The 21576-nt window shown below is 29.8% G+C and overlaps 1 protein-coding gene across 9 annotated transcripts in view; it reads right to left on the reverse strand.

The window, feature by feature from the left end:
• The window catches only part of LOC145243539 (neurexin 1-like), a 409860-nt gene that overhangs the window by 62459 nt on the left and 325825 nt on the right, over window positions 1-21576 (reverse strand). For 4 of the 9 annotated variants that reach the window (XM_080106517.1, XM_080106513.1, XM_080106515.1 and 1 more), the window contains one exon: window positions 11864-11899. The exons of the other annotated variants lie outside the window; for them this stretch is intronic. In XM_080106517.1, coding sequence (XP_079962643.1) covers window positions 11864-11899 — 36 coding nt within the window. The remainder of the gene's footprint in view (window positions 1-11863; window positions 11900-21576) is intronic. 9 annotated transcript variants of the gene reach the window in all.

Here is a 21576-nt window from a genome sequence, read left to right on the forward strand (position 1 = left end):
CTGTGAGAAAGCTGCACATGTTACTGTATTTTCTTTTAAATTTTCTTCCTTTGAAGATTGTAATGTTGGGTATGGGGAAGCCAAACCAGCTGCCAACATTGCCCTGCTTTTTATTGAAACCAACCGAGAGCTCTTTTTAGTATCCTCGCTGTTCCCTTAAGTGCAATTGTCTGGATCTCTTTTGCACTTGGTTCACTAGGAATATTAGTTAGGTAGGATTTCAGATTCTTCTTCATAAGCCCTGTGGCACCTATAATAACCGGTATGATTCAGAATTCAACTTCTTATTTCTACCAATATAAAATTAGGCATGCATTTATTTTTATAAGTTTGTATGTACTGGATTCACTCTTAAACTAATTAATAGATCATTATTATACACTTTTGAACACTACTGATATGTGTTAGAGGTCCATATGTGAGATATATTTAGTTTAATTTAGTTTTGTGCAAATGGGGTTTAAAGGGAGTGGAATTTCTTTGCAAAACTTTAGATTCTTTCGATTTTTGTAAGATTATAACACTAGGTATTAGACGGCAATTAATAAAAATACCTTAAATTTCAGTTTGTTTGGAATATTTTAAAGAGATTTTAGGAGGCATATTGGCAGATCCTTAGTTTTGAAAATTCAAATATTTCAGATTTGCATTAAATTTGAGTGATTAAGCAAAATTCTCTGATTATCAATTACTTCTTAAGACCAAGCCTTAAATTTTAGACATTTTCTAGAATCAAAATTATGTAATGGATTTCAATAAAAATTAGAATAAGGATTCTAGACATAATGTTTAGTATCATTATATATTGATTTTAATTTTTGTAAGGGGGGATCAAATCGATGCAAAACTATTCTCTGCAGAGAATTAATTTTATCCGTCGTTAGGCGGATATTATTTTAGTTAATTAAAATTATTTATAGGATCAGCCTAGTTAATTATACGGTCAACATCCCAACTTTTTATCTAGTTGATAGTTGTTACTTATCAGCGTTCTATAAAAAACATGTACGAAACCGAAAAGATTAAGAAAAAGAAGAAAAAGACGGAGAAGAAAAGGAAAAAAGAAAATGAAAAGAAGAGAAAAAAGATGAAGCAGAAGGAAAATACGAAGAAGATGAAGAAAAACAAAAAGAAAACAAAGATGAAATGTGCCTGTCAATTTTGTTATGTTTTTTCATTTACAAAAAAAAAACAAAAAAAAAAAAAACAAAAAAAAAACGAAGGAATCGCGAATATCTAAGATTAACAAAAGAATGTTCGAAAGTTTCAGGAGCAAAAAACACAAAACATTCTGAAGAAATCATTATTGTTTTATTTATTAAAGTAAAAAGGTTCAGAGAAAAGAATGAGCTAATTTAATAACATGCTTTCCCCATCTTCTAATAGTAATTGAGCAAGATCAGTTAAAGAATATTTTTTTAAACTATATATATATAAATATAAATGACTGTGTGTGTGTTCCTTATAGAAAAAATGGTTAGAAAATCTTAAAAAAAAACAAAAAAAAACTGTATGTATAAATAAAATTTTTCACAGAAATATAATGGAAGTGATAAAAAACTTCTATTATATGACATTAAAGTTATATGTGTAAAATGTACTGAGTTTGTATGTGTCACTTCTAAGAAAACTATGAGGGTAAAACTTGAAATGCTTATATCTGATTTTACTGAAATTTAATTTTGATAAAATTCTCCAAGGAAGACAATGGAAGTGGTTTCGAATCTCCATATGCTGAATATCCATATGCCTCCACTTACTAAATCGCCCACAGGAACAGAACCCCCTTGCCACTTGGATGTAAGGAGTTATTGCCACTTGGATATAAGTGGCTATTAGTTGTAATCATCTCTACAGCAGACTAAGGAAATGAGTAGCGAGATGTCTGTTCACATTACATTTAAACTTCTATATGTTAGTAAAGCCAGAGAAGCAGAAAGCAGAGAGGGAATCCCAAAGTTTAGCAGTCGGAGGGAAGAAACTACTTGACTAAAAGGCATCTAGGGACCTCTACAGTAAAGGAGTGGGATTTTGTTGCTAGGTAGGTTTGTCGCTGGTATGTATGTCGAAGGGGTACACATGCAATGAGTTCATCAAATCATATTCCATTAAAGTACTTGTAAAAGAGGCACAGGGATGCAAAATTGTGGTGATGGAACAGAGGTTGGAACTTAGTTGATAGTGTGGGACATATTAGATTTCAGACTCTTTTGTAGACCCTGTCTAAGAAGGAGAAACTAATAGTGGATGGATTAACCTAGATGTGGCAACACTACTCTATGTATGAGCGAATGGTGATATCCAGCAATATGAATTTAATGAAAAGAATTCCAGGCATAACAAACATTGATATACAATATGTATACAAGTACGTAAGCTATCACTTGCTGCCATTGAGAAATAGACCTGCTTAATTTTATATTATAAATGGCGATTCAGATGTACAGGTGACTCTAAATGCGACCGTATTGGTATTAGGTGAAAACTTAGCCTCGATGTGAAAATGCTCTGATTACCAAACCGGACTTCCGGTCTTAGTTTAAAATAAATAAGCAAATTGAAATGAAAGAAAAAATGTGCAACTTTGGAACACATTTTTATTTGTTTAATATATTTTACAGATTACAGATTTATTCAAAACTAAAACAGGAAGTTCAATTTTGTAATCGGAAGATTTTCACATCGAGGCTAGGCTTTACCTGACATCATCACTTAGAATCTAAATCGCTTATTAATGGTAAAAACTTCTATATGATCTGGTTATAGAGTTAGTAGATCTACAAATACAGAAGAATCTCAGGTGGATAGGAAATTTGAAGTGAATGGAAGCTGATCAATTACCAAGACAGCCGGAAGAAAGGAGAGATCAGGAAAGGTATGACCTTGTAATACAATGAGGTTTTATACCGGTCCTACAAACTTAACTTTGGTATGAAACATTCTAATATTTGTATGAAAGAACATGAACGAGGGTTTGGTTTGGATTGAATGCATTTGAGAATTTTCATGTTATTATTGCAAAGCGAAGTAAAAACTTGAATGATGATTCCTTATTTATTAATGTACATCAAAGAAGTGTGTTTTGAGTTGGTATCAGATGTTTCAGTTTTGTTGTCTTCAGTAAAGTTTGAACAAAGGTACTTTGAAGAATGCGAAAGAATGTCTACAATTAAGCAACAAAAAAAGTTTTTTCACACAGAGGTGAAAACGAGAAAAGAAAAATAGTGGGTTGGCAACTAAATTCCAGCTGCTTCATTTTTTTTTTAAATTTTGGAATCGATTCAAGTATTCTATTTTTGGTATCATTTTGTAATCCTTTTTTTTTTTTTGCTTGTTTTTGTTTTCTTTCTATTAATTTTAATTAATTCCTGTTTTTTGCAGACCATTAATATTGAATGTCCAGTTAAAAAAATGAACATTTATTACCTTTTTTACTTTGGATTTTGATTTCTTCCACGAAAATATTAAAAATCTTGTTGAACTTTGGGAAGGAGTTGTAATTAATTGCTACTTTTGTTAAACTTTTTAAATTAAGGAATAATAAATGTTGGAAACTTAAGAGCCAAGCCAATAATAAAAATAAGTCTTGTTGAACTTTGGAGAGGAAGTTATAAGAACGAGTGATCAATTACTTTTATTAATTTTATAAATAAGAAACTTTCATTAATTAATTTTTAGTAATATTTGTATTAAACTTTTTAAATTAAAAAAAGAACGTTGGAAACTAAATGATCAATTAATTTTATTAGTGCTATAAATAAGAAACTTACATTAATTCATTTTATTAATTTTTTATATTAAAATTTGAAAAGTTGGAAACTTAAGTGCCAAGCCAATAATAAGAAAACGTGGGTTGAGAAAATACTTGTATATTGTTCATTTTGAAATAGATTTACTTAGTTTTACAAGGAAATAATAAAACATATCAGAAAACATATCTGCCTCATAATTATTATTATGTGGTTGTGAATATTTCGTTTTTAAATTATTACAGTGAAATAAATCTAGTTTGGAGAGTGGTTACAACGACAAATTAATGTGCCAAAGTGATGCATTTTTTACTAACTTTCTTATGAATAAAATTAGTGCAAACTGATTTTGTCTCCAAACCGGAACCTGTTGCTCAACAGAAACAAGCAATGAAGTTTTGTTATTAAAATTTCATTCGTTAAAAAAGCCACCTACAACCTTCAATAATCATTAATAATCGTCAAAATTACTGAATGTTTTAAAATTTCAACATCATTGCATTTTTTTTTCTACTTGGCCTTCGGGTCAAGATCAAAGTGTAGTATCTGTTCTTCAGATCTACACTTCAATTTCTTGTTCTCTGTCAGTGGAGGAGAAATCCTTCACGACTGAGACAATTTTTATTTTTGTTCCTTTTCTCCACATTAAAAAACGACCCTGGCATCTAACTCTGTCCCGTGGGGAGGCATTGTAAATAGGAACTCCTTACTGATCCAACCATCTAGTCATTTCAAATTTTAATAAAAATACCCTCTTCTCTATTAAACGGTAGCATGCAAATAGACACAATGCAGAGAAATAATAATTGCTAATTGGAATAATAATTATTATTAATTATCAAATGTAAGAACCACATAACTACTAGGTACCAGGTAAGAAATAAAGTACTTTTCACAATATCACATTTTTCTTTGCAAGGAAACTTTCTTTTCGGTATACATGCCCGTTATATTAACTTTGCTCATATCCTACCATGTGAGGAGCAGTTTGCCGTTTAATTTAAATGAAGAATGACAACCAACTTCTAAATGTTCCCCATAGACTTCATATTCATTTCACATTGTGCATTAGTTGATGCAAGGCTGATCTCTATTATTAAATATTTCATAATAGTTGTGAAATTATTATGTTGTATATAAGGACAGCTTATCGTTTACATTGATTTGTATATCAAGACATTCGCATTAATGGAAATGATAATGAGATTTTGTCATTCTAGAGTCTGCTAAAATTTCATAATTTCAAAAGTTAATAAAGTTTTTTAAAAATGTTATCTTTTTATTTGTTTATGATGCATTTAATGTTTTTTTTTAATTTACGTATTTTCAACAGTTACGACTTATGTGTTACGATATGTAGCTTTTTTCTAAAGACGATTTAAAGAAATGAAAGTTGTCCATCAGCCTTTCATAATAATCAGGGTTAACCAGTCTTTTTCACATTTTAAAAAATAAAATGATTTATAAATTTACAGATACAATCTTTTTTTATAATCTTTACAAAATAATTTCATAACAAGGATCACGTTGTAGAAGAAAAATAGAAGCGTATACGAAATATAAGGCAGATCATGTTGGTGATGCTGATGATAGTAGGAGCATGCAGTTTCTTCACGTGGATCTTCTCTTTTGCACTTCTCAGGCATCTTCTGTCACTTTGGCTCGCCTCTCTTCAATTGTCATCATCGTCAACACGTAGGTAGGGTCCGCCTTTTGCCTTTTTATAGTCTGGCTATAGTGGAGGTGACCATTCAGTAGAAGTCGCTATTTGGACTGTAAAAGATCAAGCTGGCCTACAGATTCTACATGACAAACTCACACAAAGAAGAAGGAAGACGAAGACGAAGGAGATGAACAACTAGTTTTCAGTAAGAATATGCATTTAGTACTGCAACATATTTTTTCTTGATAATGAACGCAGGTATTTGAATGGATTTGAAAGAGTTGTGAGTTATAAAAAAATATGGATGATGACATAAAAGTTTAGCAAGAATCGCATGGCATCTATCTATTCTGACTCTTATTTCTACCCAAGAGTAAGTAACAGCATAAGGGAACTAGTTAAAGGAAAGGTGATAATGCATGGCACTATTTTTTTCATTTCAATGTCCAGCACTAAACTAAATCCCTCAAAAAGAGAGCATGCTAAATACTTACTACAAAAATAATGATTCTACGTTGGTTAGACTTGAAGAAGAAAAAAAGAATCCATGAACGTTTTCCAACAAATCATTCTAGTCAGTATTTGTAAAGCGAAAATGTATTTGTCGCTTTAAGCTTTATAAAGTTATTAATAGAAAAGAGAGAGAAAGAAGAAGAAGAAGAGAGAGAGAGAGAGAGAGAGAGAGAGAGAGAGAGAGAGAGAGAGAGAGAGAGAGAGAGAGAGAGAGACTTGTGTTAATCAAAGATGAATTTATAATTCTAACTTCCAATTATTTCCCAACCCTAAAAAGGCATTCTGTTTTGATGGATACCAAGTTACAACAAGAATTCGTTTTTTTTTTCTTTGGAGAAAATTAATCGTGCAATTCATGATGATGATAAAATTATATATATAATTAAAAAAAAAAATTCATTACTAACCATAAATTGATGTTGCAGATGAAGATTTTATTTTGGAGTGGAACCAAAACCGGCTTTAAAACTGCTTACAACTAAAGGCATAAACTCAATTACATTTCTACTCTAATACATGCCTGCCGAACCAACTTACCTTGTGGCCTTACATTCTTGTGTTCTTATTCTCTTGAATAAAGTTCGATTTAACGCTAAGAGAATCTGTGTAGTATTTTAAGATGAAACTATCATCCGAATTTATACAGACATATTTGCCTCCTTAACGTTTTACAAAGTTACTAATTTTTTTACTAAGTTATTAATTTTTTTACAAAATTACTAATTTTTTACAAAGTTATTAATTTTTTACAAAATTATTAATTTTTTTACAAAGTTACTAATTTTTTACAAAGTTACTAATTTTTTTTACAAAGTTATTAATTTTTTACAAAGTTACTAATTTTTTACAAAGTTACTAATTTTTTTTACAAAGTTATTAATTTTTTACAAAGTTACTATTTTTTTACAAAATTACTAATTTTTTATAAAGTTACTATTTTTTTTACAAAATTACTAATTTTTTACAAAATTACTAATTTTTTACAAAGTTACTCATTTTTTATAAAGTTACTAATTTTTTTTTACAAAGTTATTCATTTTTTTACAAAATTACTAATTTTTACAAAGTTACTAATTTTTTTACAAAGTTACTAATTTTTTTACAAAATTACTACTTTTTTGCAAAGTTACTCGTTTTTTACAAAGTTACTCATTTTTTTACAAAGTTGCTATTTTTTTACAAAATTACTATTTTTTTACAAAGTTACTAATTTTTTACAAAGTTACTCATTTTTTTTACAAAGTTACTCATTTTTTACAAAATTACTAATTTTTTACAAAGTTACTCATTTTTTACAGAGTTACTCATTTTTTACAAAGTTACTAATTTTTTACAAAATTACTAATTTTTTTTACAAAGTTATTAATTTTTTTACAAAGTTACTAATTTTTTACAAAGTTAATAATTTTTTTACAAAATTACTAATTGAAAAAACAAGGGGCGGGGAAACAGATTAATTTGCATTTTGTTTTTGATGGATTGATTTAAAACAAAAATTAATTTCTAATCATCATTCAATGTTGCAGATAAACATTTTTTCTTTGTAGCAATTCGATTGAGAAATTTCGGATGATAATATGATTATATATATTTTAATTATAATGTTAGCTTTTTAAATTTTTGAGATGAGAATTGCTTATTCCTATTATTTGAATTCTTTCCACTACTATTCTCATCTTGAGTGTTAATTTAACGACGTTTTAGTCAATGTAACCTCCGACCTTTGTCAGGTGTATCTTGTCAGACCTGGAAATCTTTCTGTCGAACTCAGGAATCTGCACTGAACTTCGAACAGAACTCTTTATTTAATGCGGTGGGGTAGAATTCTCTTGTTCTGTCAGCCATGACTCTGTAGAAGTCTTAAGTAATTCACAACTGTATTTTATATTTTAAATGTCGCTCACACTGAGGATTGAACCTTCAACATCTAGAAGAGTGTAACTTACAACAAAATTTACAAAATATTTTATCCACTACGCCACCGGTTTTTGCACAGATTAAATAAAGGATTCCGTCCAAAATTCTGTGCAGATTTCTGAATTCGACATAAAGATTCTCGAGTTCAACAAAATATACCTAAAGAAGGTTGGAGTTTACATCTACCGAAACGTTGTGAAAATAACATTCAAGATGAGGACAGTAGTCCAAAGAATCAAATTATATGAATAATAATGCTAAGTGTTTGTGTGATGTCATCGTAGCATTTTTTAATCGCTAGTATGACTCAACCAAGGATTGAATCCTCGTTTCCAAATGTATCAATATTTACTTATAGCATTTATAAATATTCTAAGTATTTTGGTCAGAGATGAAATGAATTTTGATGTGTGACTAATAGAAAAAAACGAATTTTTTGTTGTAGAAAATTATGAAAATTGATTCTATGTCAGGGGGGTGTAGGCGGAAGAGGGGAGAGGGGCGATCGACAGGACTATGGCCCCGAGTATCAGAATTGGGGGACCTTCAGTTCTATACTTATCAGTACTCAGACTTATACTTGAGTTTTTGGGACACACAGCCCAGGTCTTGGCCTGAAGAATCACCAGATCATTAGCCCTCTGCATGCACTGTTTTATATAAAATTAAAATTATGTTCATTATTATTTTCTGAGCAGGAATTATATCATTCAATAATGACAATTCTATTTCAACCTTGATGGGTGACAGACGAAATGCTGCTTACGTTGATAAGCATCAAAATTGAATGTTGAGCTTCATAAACAATCATTCAAAAATTCCTTCTCTAATTTTCTATTATCAATTAATTCTCTTTTTAATAGTATAAGAAGGTGTATGCTATTTTTCAATGGTGTAAGGGACATGTGTGATATTTTGTAAGGTTATAAAGAGCACAAGATGTGAGTTATTTTTCAATGTTGTAAGGGGCACAAGTTTAGTGCTATTATTATGGTAGTTTATTTCTAAAAAGAAAGAAAATTATTTGATTAATTCTATTTTCTCTATGCGGAAACGTTTATAAATGGATAATAGAAGTTGAAAACAATCGATAACTAGTGAGCAAATAGACTCTAAAATGATAGAGCAATACAAGATAACTTGCTTGTTTCTCAAATTTAGTTTTTGGTTTCATTTATTGTTACATTAAATAGAGTTTGATTAAAATAAGTTAAAATATTTAAGTTTTATAAAGAATGAAATTATTTTCATCTGATGTGCCGATTTTTAAAGTGAAAATAAACGGAGCTTAAGTTTGGAGCACTTTGTTTCAACAATTTGAAAAGATCTTGAGAAAATGTGAAAACCAAAAGAAAGCAACAAGATACAAAAGTGCAATGTGGTGCCAGCAGACATGAGAAGAATTAAAATGCTTCATGATGAGATCTCCAATCTTTAAACGTTTCAATTAAAGAGAAGCAAAGAGAGAACCTAATCTAGAAGAGTGTGGACATTTGGTAAGAACATTGACAGTGTGCAGTGCATAAAAGAAGGGTCCATTAAGGGTTGAGTGCAAGAACGACGAGATGTGACAGTAACATTTGCTTACACATATGTACAACATCTAGAGAGTAAATACGAATAGGATTTGACAGCTAAGAAATTTATCTATTGGATGAAAGTAAAGAGAAATGGCACAGCAGCTTAGATTACGACATTAAAGAAGAAAACTTGCACTCTCTTAAACAGGCAATTATATATAAACACTGCTTTGAAACAGCTGTAAACAACTATAATACCTTATACATGTTCCTTATTTGGAGTTTACATTTAAAAATATATTTATTCATACAATTGTTTTTTCCCTCCAAATGATTTAAAAATGATTTAAATTGACAAAAATACATAGTTTATATATATATATATATATATATATATATATATATATATAAAGTTATCTTAGATTTTCCATGTTAAACCTTAATAGTAATAAATCTGAAAAAAAAATGATATTTGATTCTGACTAACGATTTATTCCTTTTTATCCCTGCAACATGAGGTTCTTTGGTTTCAAAAGTAATTTGCTCCAATTTCTTTCCGAAAATAATTACTCTGACAAGGAAGGTTCTTACAATAGCAACAACTTCAAATAATGACCTGAAAGGTTGAAAATATGACGGAGATTTCTCTAGTTAAAAAGGTAATTTATCTCTTGCAGTGTTAGCTTTCTTTTTATATCCTCATGATTTACACATTATTATAAGTTTTTTAATTAAAACATTTAAACTAAAATGATATAATTGAATCCCTGACTACAGCATGCAAACACACACACACACACACACACAAACACACACATACACAAACTCACACACACACACACACACACACACTTATATAGTCCTTTAATTTCAAATAAAAATCGGTTTATAGATCAATAATATTCATATTACTAGAGCTCAAAATGTATAATTTAATAAATGTTGCGAATTTACTTTAAAAAAACACATTTATTCATACAATTGTTTCTTCCCCCAAAATATGTTGGCAGAAACACTTATATACAATATAAATCAGGAACATTTATTAAATTACACACACACACACACACACACACACACACACACACACATATATATATATATATATATATATATATATATATATATATATATATATATATATATATATATATATATACTCATTTGTAAGTAGCAAAGATATTGAATATTACATATAAAAACATATATATGCACATATATATGTAGGTAGGTGCTGGTCTATAGGTTCCTGCCAGTATATGTATGAGCATTTTTATAAACGAAAAATGTGTAGATGAGACAAAACGCAACAGGTTGATGTTACACGCTCTCTCTCTCTCTCTGTTCAATTAGCATTGGGACACTCACTAGTGGAGACAAATGAACTTATTCACCCTAAATGTCATGAGAACAAGAAATATTTTAATTCATTCAATTTTTAATGCTCTTATCCTCTTCTTCAATTTTTTTATATTGGACACATAATTTTAGAAAAACAAAACATTTAAAGTCTCATTACCTTTAATAATTGGTACAAAAGGTTCTTTTAAAAATATTGCATAAAACATGACAACAAAGTTTATAAGGAAAAATGAATAGTAATTAAACAGAGTTTTTTGGGGAAAAAATGAAATAAACGAAAATGAAATAATATTTCTAAAAGTTAAAATAGATTCGACAAGAGTTTTAAAAACTGAGATGAATATGATAATAAGAACGGTTCAATAAGCTGAGATCAAGATTATGATAACTGTTCAATAAGCTTAGATCAAGATAAGGAAATTGGCTCAACAAGCTGAGATCAAGATAAAAAATACAGTTCAACAAGCTGAGATCAAGACAAAAATGGATTAATAAGCTAAGATCCAGATAATGAAAACAGCTCAATAAGCTGAGATCAAGATTATAAAAATGGTTCAAGAAGCCGAGATCAATATAATCAAAACGGTTCAACAAGCTGAGATCAAGATAAAAAACGCTTTAACAAGTTGAAGTAAAAAAAAAAAATAAACCACATTAAATTCAGAGATTAGAAACAATTTCGAAATGAATTCTCTTAAAAACATTTTCTAAAGTTGATTGTTAGAATTATTTTGATGAAACTGAAACTAATTTAATTAGATTCTAAGCTTCATTGTTTCATCCTCTTATACATATGTTTATAACGTTTTATATCACATAAAAGATGGTTCAAACGTGCACTCTAAATATTGAAGCTATTTAATTCTTAATGGACTTTTCTAGAAAATGTCGAATTTGGTGTATAACACTTGGGAGCGTTAGCGACAAAATCATAAATTTGATTTCAATGAGAAGAAATCTAAAACTGAAAAATAGGTTCTCAGGATCAATTCTTGCGTATCTATCTGGATGAGTTGTGAAATTAATGATGAATACTTTGAGCCTTATACTAATGGCACTCAATATTGGTACAGAACTCAGCAGTAATGACAATGAAAAAAGGGTAGAATGAGATGCAGTTGAGGAGGAAAAGGGTTTACCTGGATTTAGAATTTCCCCAATATACCATGAAGATACTGGGTAAATTGGCAAGCAAAACAAAAAGAAGGAAGAAAAATCGGAAAAAAGTCAATATATATTCCTCAAAATAGCTGGGTTTTTTTTTCAATAAGATTTTTTTTCAAACGAGATTTTTGTTGATTAAATGGTCAAATACAATTTTTTTCTAATAAATAATTAGACAAGAGTTGAATAGATCTTTTGAACATTTTGAAAAAAAATTAGACTCCTTGATTGAAAAGAAAAACATAACATAAAACAAAACAAACTTTTTTGAGGAATATAATTGGAATCGAAAAATCATGAGTAGCGGGTAGCCATTACAGAAAAAATTGGCAACCACTACTCATTTGGATGCATAACTGATTTCCAATAATAAGGGGACCAAATAGATTATAAGGTTATGAAATAGAAATGAGATTACATAGTTTTTACATGTCTAGTTCTGAAGGAAATTATATATTATTAAAAAATATATCTCCATTGCAGTTATCTTTCTTGCCGGTATAATTATTTTCAATTCTGAAGAAAATTCTAGATTTTTTTTGAGCAGTAATTTTGAACTGAAACTGTGGAGAGAGAGTCAGAGAAGGGTAGAGGAATAGAGATAGAGGGATGAAGGATGTTCAAAGATTTTACATAAGTTCATAAGGTGATTATCATTGAAAAATCACACCAATTTTATATGTAATATATCTTTAAGAATTAATTTTATATTTTAAATAGCGCAGCTGCTTGGTGTTGTCCATGCTGTACAATAAGAGGTTTTCTTTTTGTTTTGTTTCAATATTAATGTGTCACCGCTTATCAAGGCCCAACGGATACTTGAGGATAAGGGTTAATGAGATTCTCAATTGAACGATGAACAACACATTCAGAAAATTGGAAACGATGGGAGGAATGGGCAGAATTCGATTATTCTAGTAAATAATTTGTTTACATTGAACTTGAAAACTACCATATTGTGACAATCTGGAAAACAGTCTTGCAGTATTCTATTCCACAAATTAAGAAACCTTGTTCATGAAAGTCGCATTTAGTTTTAAGTATACAGAAACAGAAATGAGAATTCTTTGCAGTGGTTGTAGTTAAAAGAGTTTTTGCTATGGATGTTTTATAGTGGAGAACAGAGATTGGAGCCAGTTGATCATATACCATGAAAATAATAATAGAGTAGAAAAAGACTAGCAACGCTTCTTCTGGGAAAATGGGCTGTAGAGAAGAGAAAAGATCATCTCTTACTAGACTTTGAAATCAATTTTATACTCTGCCAAGGCAGAAAAGAATGTTCCGGGCAATAACTCTGCATATGTGCCAACAGTACTTTGTCTTAGGACGTATCTGACTCTCATACGTTTATTCACTCTTGCACGCACGTTATCACCTCACACCCAGTTTAAAAATGTATAGTTTTCAATCTCTATCATTATAAAGTTAGGTATGTTTATATGTCTATTGTATGTACAGATTTACTCTAAAAGTAATTAACCGATTATTATGAATTTGGGAACACAGCTACTAGGCATAAGGATTCTATATGTGAGATATATTTAGTTTTATGCAAGGATGTAAAAAGTGGGTAAAATTCCTGTGTTAAAATTTAGATACTTTCGATTTTTGCAAAATTTTAACAATAGGTTAATATTAATAAATATTTCTTAAATTTCAATTTCTTTGGCATATTTTCAAAGATTTTTAAGGTGTGTTAAGCATACTCTTCCACTCGAAAAATCAAATATTTAAAATTTACATTGAATTTAATCCATAGTCATTAAAACCCAATAAACTAAGATTCCCTGAATTTTAGTTTATTCTTAAGACTACTTAGGGCTTAAATTTTAGACATGTTTCAAGAATGAAAATCATGAAATGAATTTTAATCAAAATTGGAATAAGGATTCTAGGCATAAGGTTTAGTAGCATTATGTCCTGATTTTAATTATCGTTAAAAAGACAAAAAATTGGGGAATTAATTTTACCCATCCTGAGACGGGTATTCTTCTAGTTAATATACATTTCCAAAAATGTTACAAAATCTTTCATAAAAGGAATATTTACGATAGACATTGGGGAAATTATTGATAGTGGTTTTGGCTAGACAAGTGTTTTTCGTGAACGTTCGGCAAGGGGGGGGCATAGATTGGAACTCAGACGAGCACTTGCCATGAAAATAACGATAAAGCAGAGGCAGGCTCACAACGTCTCTTCTGTGGGAAAGAAAAGGACATCCCCCACTAAGCTACGAAGTCTATTTTGAACTCTGCCAAGGCAGGATAAGCTGCTTCTAGCAGCTCCTGCCCAGATGTGGCAACAGTACTCAATCATTAGGCTTTTATATAGGTAGAGAATTGCATCATGAGTGAGATATCTACTGAAGTGGTAGAAGGATCCTACCATTTTTCCAGCAACCTTGGCATCGGATTTGATGTATATGTTCCATTTCAGATCAGGAATAAAGGTCAAGCCCAGAAGCTTGTCAAAACATAGAGTCTACTCAAGATGACAGCCATTCATTTCAATTGATGCCAGATGGGGATCAGAGCGGTAATGATGTACATTAAAAGTAACCAGCCAATTTTTCCCCCATTGAACCACGTGCTCAAGATCAGAGGAAAGAAATCAAAGAGAACTTTGTCATTTACGGCCTTTGATGTGTCGCCATAGGTGGTAGTGTCATCAGCATAAATGTCAACGAATGATCTTAGGGTGTTATTTGGAAGATCATTGATGTAGATCAGGAAGAGAGTTGGGCCTAGGGTGGACCCCTGAAGAACTTCAGCATTAATACTGTGAGCTTCTGATTTCTGCCCATCAACCACTACTCTTATGAACCTATCCGACAGAAATGATTTAATAATTGAGAAAACATTTCCAGCTATACCGTAACTGGATATCTTATGAAGTAAACCTTTATGCCATGCCCAATCAAAGACCTTTGATATGTCAAGAGGAATTGCCCTAGAAAGGAAGCCTCCGCCAAGAGATTCACTAATTCTATGAGATATAACCGTTAGCACATCTGCTGTAGATCTAGCAGAACGACAACCATATTGCATGTCACTAAGAAGTTTATTTTTGCTGAGATGGTTGACTACTTCTCTATTTAACATAGATTCCAGCAACTTACTCATGACACATAGGAGACTTATTGGTCTGTACTGAGAGGGAGACGATTTATCACCTGAATTCTTAAATACAGGGCATACTGATGAGGTTTTCCAGGGTGTTGGGAAGCAATTCTCCTTAAGACGACGCTTAAACAGCTTTGTAAGTATGGGCGCTAGTTCTAGTTGAAGCTTTTTCAGCACTATAATTGGAATGCCGTCAGAGCCAGTTGCTTTACTGAAATCAACGTTTTTGCAACATCACACTCAGATATTTGTATGTTGTGTTTTCTGATACAGGTGGAAATGAAGGGGTTGACAGCCTTGATCGCATAGGGTAGAATTAGCTGCAAAGTTCTTGGCAAAGAATTTGGTTTTGTTTGATGCTGCCGAGATTACCTTTATTATTATTACTACTATTATTATTATTATTATTATTATTATTATTATTATTAGTAGTAGTAGTAGTAGTTGTAAGATTTCCATTTAATAGCATTTGTTGTGTACTCGAAATCAGTGTTTGCTCATTAAGTATTTCTTTTTATTATTCTAAACTTTCAAGTACCAAAGTCTTCAGTTGTACTCTGCAAGATCAAATCTATGTGGAGTATGGATTTTAATACTGTATCAATATAAAACTGGTTATTTAACTCCTCTCCATGAAATGTTAGACATAAGGTCAAGTGCTGTTTTGAAAAGTCAGCACACTAAGACAACACCCCATAATTTTAAAAATGTCTAAGCAACCTTGTCGGCATTCCTAGAACCGCTTCAGCAATAAACTAACTTTAAAGATAAGGTAAAACCTGGGATGATGGACCTACTAGAAGTAAACAGAATTATACCACAGCTTTACAGCAACAAAACGATTGTCAGATATGAGTATTAATATAAGTGTGTATGTGTGCGTGTGTGTGTGCGTGCGTGTGTACGAGAGAGAGAGAGAGAGAGAGAGAGAGAGAGAGAGAGAGAGAGAGAGAAAGAGAGGGAGAGAGACGTGCTAAATGAAAATCAGTCATGCATTTACAATAAATGGATACAACAAAAATCACCAGCATGAAAATGGCGCCATATTTGGCCAAACAATAAGAGAAACAATCTGGTCACGAAGTTGCGTTTTACAACTGTAACAATATCAAATGAACATTTTGAAGAATATGACAAAAACGTAATGACTTGCATCCCTGTAGGAAAAGAAAAAGAAAGTAAACTTCTTCGTTGGCAACGATTGTACGCCATTTTGAGTAACCAAAGCTCTTTTGAAATACTAAAAAGAAGAAACGTAAAATATTCTGTGTTGGCAGGATATTTAACCAAAAAAGACATTCAAATAAGGTTTACTCTCTCGTATAATAACAATGGATATAAACATTTTTTAAAAAGTTTTTTTCATTTCATTTTAATTTAGTCTTCAAAGAAATAATTAATTTTAGTCTTCAAAGAAACACCACTTTGACAGTTGATAAATGGCTAACAAAATATGTGTTAGAAGTTTAATTTGGATTTTTCCTTAATTACAGAAGTTTTAATTGTTGTGGATATTTGTTATTCTGTCGTAATCGGTGATCTCTTCACTTTAGAAATGAAAGTTTTTCAGCCAAAAAGGGAAGAACTCAAAAAGAAAATAACTACTTCAACATTCATTAACATGATATTTTTAACATTTCTATTGATGTAATATTTGAATAATTGCAATAATGTTTGGATTAAAAAAAACCAAAAAAAAAACCTATTTTTGTACAAAAAACATCAAATTCACTGACAATTGTTTCTCTTTTACATGATAAAATTGTAATTTTCAGAACATTTTGAAATTTAATCACAGAATATGACTTCCCTTAAAAACGGAAAATTATGACTTTCTTTAAAAACTGAAAATTATGATTTTCATTGAAAACTTTCTGCTTATGGATTATAAAAGTTATCCTTTGCCCCCCCCTCCCCCCAAAAAATCAACTTTGTTTATTTTATTATCACTTTTTTTTTCTTCCTATAAATTTTTTTTAGAAAAAAATGTTGTAAAGATGTTTTAAGTCATATTCTGTTTACAAGTAAACGTTTTGTGTAGAAAAAATTTTGTCAAAGAAAAAAATTATCCCAAAATAAGGATTTTCAAAAAGTCATTACAAAATTTAAAAAATGGATATAATCAGCAAGTGGAAATGTGAACATGAGATAAAAACAATGGACATAAATATTAAATTTGAAAGATTGTGTAACTATTTTTGGTTATTAAAAATAATCCACGCATTTTGAATTTTAAATATTAATAAAAACATGAATAATTAAATAAAAAAATAATACCTTGTTAATATAAAATAATATATTAATTAAAAAGTATATTCACATAAATAATAATTTATAGAAATAATATATTTTTATATATTATGCTGAATTATTATTTTTCTGTGATCCTTATCCCCATCAAAGACTTTGACACTTTTTTATTTGTGGTAAATTTAACTTATTTTTTTGAGAAAGGGAGATGCTCTCTCGAAATATCAAGATTTCCTCCAGATTTTATTAAGATTAACTATAAGTCCTATATTTATATGGTAATACCGAATTTTCGTTTAGGTTTGTTAGGCTGAAGATTAGCCTCTCAGAATCTAGATGAGTTCTAACAAAAGTGTATAACATTGTTTGCATTGTCATGGATTTTAATTCACATGAAATTTAGTCTGAAAGAAATATCACTTATTTTTCTTGCACTTGTTTGCGAGATAAATATCTTATCTATCATAAGAGTTTTGTTTAACATTTTGCACACTTAAAATTACTAAACAACTAAATAAATAAATAAATAAATAATAATAATAATTAGATAAATATATAAATTCAAAAAGGTCATCAGTATCGACTCATGCCACATAAAATAGCTGTGAAAGACCGAGAAGGGAGACCACTAATCAGACCTCCCCTGAAAGAGTACAAAGGGGACTAAGGCCTTAGGAAGGCTTATTGCCATTCTAATTCCACTGAGGACTAATGGTCATCGCCAGCGAGAAATCATTGGCAAACGGCTGTTGCGATAATGCAAATTCATTTGCAAATATTATTGAAAGAGCTGGAGAGTACTGGAAATCTGGGGATACTTGTTATCACTCAGTTTTTGTATTTGAAAGGACACACACCACAGGAATCTTTTGATGAAATGAAAGAAACGTATGCTAATAATGCCTCGTCATATAACCTAGTAAAATTCAATATGTCTGGAAAATCTGTGGAAGAAGCTCCCAGACCTGTTCGTCTTCTTCAGCCATTGAGGAGACATTTGTCAGAAAAATTGAAGTTTCCATTTTGACAAATGGATGCATGACTATTCATCAAATTGTCTAAAGGTCAAGATTAGAACAAAGTCTGTGAAAACTATAATTCATGATCATTTGCATATGGACGGATTCCCAGGTTGCTGACAGCTTTCCAGAAGTGAGAATGTGCTGAGTGCTCGAGGGTAAATTTGGAAATGTGTCAAGAAAATGAGTCAAAGCTTTTTAAAAGACTGATTTCAAAGTATGAAACCTGAGTCTATCACGATGATCCAAAGACCAAAGCCCCATCAATGCATTGGAAGCACTTGGACTCATCACCTTCAATGAAGGCAAAGGTGAAACTCTCTAACCCTCTTTTTTGTTCCAGGATGGAATAGTAATGACAGATTTCCTGGCAAAGAGTACCACAATTGCAAGAGTCTATAATTGCTTCACATTTGAAAAAATTAACAGAAACTATCAAAATCAAATAAACAAAGATATCCTCCTCCTGCCAGACAATGCTCAGGGTCACAACGCACATCCAACCAGATCAGAACCACTGGCATGTGGCTATGAAATCTCCCCTATTCTCTTGACATGACACCCTCTGATTTTCATCTTATCTTAGCCGTAAAGTTGCCTTCATTTCATACACAAGTTGAAAAAAATGTCACACACAGAACAGAAATGCAAAAAAAAAAAAAGCAGTTACAAAATCTCACATTATTTTACAAATGGAAAAAATGTCCTCTTCATTGTTCAATGCGAAAGAGAAAAAAATTTGTTTGATTCAGACAAAAAAGAAAAAAATAACACAGCAATCGGCACATTGCTTTTGATTCAGTTTTGTTGGGAGAAAATAGAGGAAAATATACAAAATGAAAAATATTACAAATATTCGTTTTTAGAAAAGCAAAATTGAAAAAATATTGGCAAACGCTTCAGACTTTTTATATTTAAAATCGACCAAAAGATATTGCTAATCTTATGAAAATCACAAATGCACATTACATATTTATATTACTTTGACCTGCCTTGTTATTTATTTATTGCAGGTTTTAAATAAATCTTTAAAGGTTTCAATAATGAAGATTGAGCTTTAGTCTCCTATAGACATTGATTCTCCTGAGAAATCTATTTGAACTATATAAAAGACTATATCTATCTATCTATCTATCTATCTATCTATCTATCTATCTATCTATTTATCTATCTATCTGTGTGTGTGTGTGTGTTACAAAAGATCAGCACAACATCAGTACTGTCGGTTTCAAATTAATATTTTTAAAAAGGAGACAGATATAAACAGCATCTAGAGAAAGTCCAACATAGGGGACTAATATATATTCAATTTGAAACCGATGGTACCAATGTTTTTTTTTGTCTTCTGTAACACATGTATGACTAAATATTATGCTCTTACTTTTAAAATTTTCTTGGTAATCGTCAGGGGTTCTGTTCCACTAACCTTATATATATATATATATATATATATATATATATATATATATATATATATATATAGAGAGAGAGAGAGAGAGAGAGAGAGAAAGGGGGAATTAGACTGGAAGTCTAGAACAGCAAAGTTTAATTTAATGTATTAATACTTTAAAGGAACAGTGCTGATAGTACTGTAGATATATAATAAGCTCAATAGTAATATTTATCCTAAAACTTTATTAATATTGAGTAAAAAAAATAATAATTGTAAATTATGAATCAGTTTCCAAAGGAGAAACAAAACAAAATCAAATTGAGTGTACGAACGTTTCTGAAACGATATTCATTTTATTAATATTGACAAATAGTGTTGACAATAATTGAGAATGAAGGAGACAAAATTAAAAAAGACATTCATTATCGATTACTGTCAATATTGTTTGAAACGATCGTACACTCAATTTGATTTTGTTTTGTTTCTCCTTTTGAAACTGATTCATAATTTACAATTATTAATCTTTATATATATATATATATATATATATATATATATATATATATATATATATATATATATATATATATATATATATTTCTGTAGAAATATATTTTCTTATAATATATACCAGTCCTTATTTAAGAATATCAATGTAATTACAGAGCAATGTAGTGGATAAATGACAAAAACTATATTTCAAAATTCATGATGTTGACCATCTTATAATTTATTTCTTTAATTCAGTTGAGATTTACAATTCTTGACAGTATATATATATATATATATATATATATATATATATATATATATATATATATATAAAGGCAGGCTCTTTTAAGAGAATTAAGAATAAGCAGTTAACCATAGCACCACGCAATATTTTAATGTCTGTTGTTGAGTACTATTCGATTTGTACTGTTTATGCCCGCTTAATTGGTATTAATAGAATTTAATTCTTTTCTTGTGCTAATTTTTTGGTAGGCTGGAGGTTGAATGCCAGTCTATGAAGTCAAGTATGAGTTTATGACTGGGATCGAATCAAGTTTCACATTCAACAGAATAGCATCATTAGATGAACTTATTTAGTTTACATTGCATCTTTGTCATTTCAGCAATCTCATCTTTTAAAAGTAACTTACGTACGAACACGAAATGTCATAGTTTATTATTATATAGATTAACATAATCAAAAGATTTTCTTAAATATTTCTAGCATGTATGATGAATGAAGATATATTATTTAATCATATAAATAGAATCTTTATTCATCAAAATCGATAAATGTGAGTTTTTTTCATTTGCTACATTTATTACAATCTGAATAGTCTATTGTAATTGAAATATTGTATATATAGAACAACAATTTAAACAGCAATTTGTATACCTAATTTGCATAATTACTATTCAAACAGTTTTTAATAAATTATTGGCTTGCGTTATTCATTTATGGTTTTATTGCCTTATTTTTACATATATATATATATATATATATATATATATATATATATATATATATATATATATATATATATATATATATTCAATAGTTTTGTCGACATTAAAAGTAATTAATTAAAGTAAAAAAATGGATTAGCTACCTTAAAATCATATATGTTCATTAATTTTCTTAAAATATTTTGTTCATTAATTTTCAAGGGAGATAATTCAAATGTAAACTGTTTTTAAAATTGCAATAAATTTTAATCAAAGATTTGTGATATGAATAGAATACTTAAAGCCAGATTAATAGATCCCTGGTTGGGGTAGGTTTTTTTTTTTTTGCTTGTTTATCAATAATGTTGAAAGAAATTCTGAATCCTTCTATGTAAAGAATATTGAAAAAAAATGAGAACATCTCTGAAACAATTTTCTCTCCACTATTTAATTTCAAATACAAA

The sequence above is a fragment of the Euprymna scolopes genome, chromosome 22 (genome assembly GCF_053919585.1).
Source record: "Euprymna scolopes isolate OS-2025 chromosome 22, ASM5391958v1, whole genome shotgun sequence".
In the NCBI taxonomy this organism is placed as follows: Eukaryota; Metazoa; Mollusca; class Cephalopoda; order Sepiida; family Sepiolidae; genus Euprymna; species Euprymna scolopes.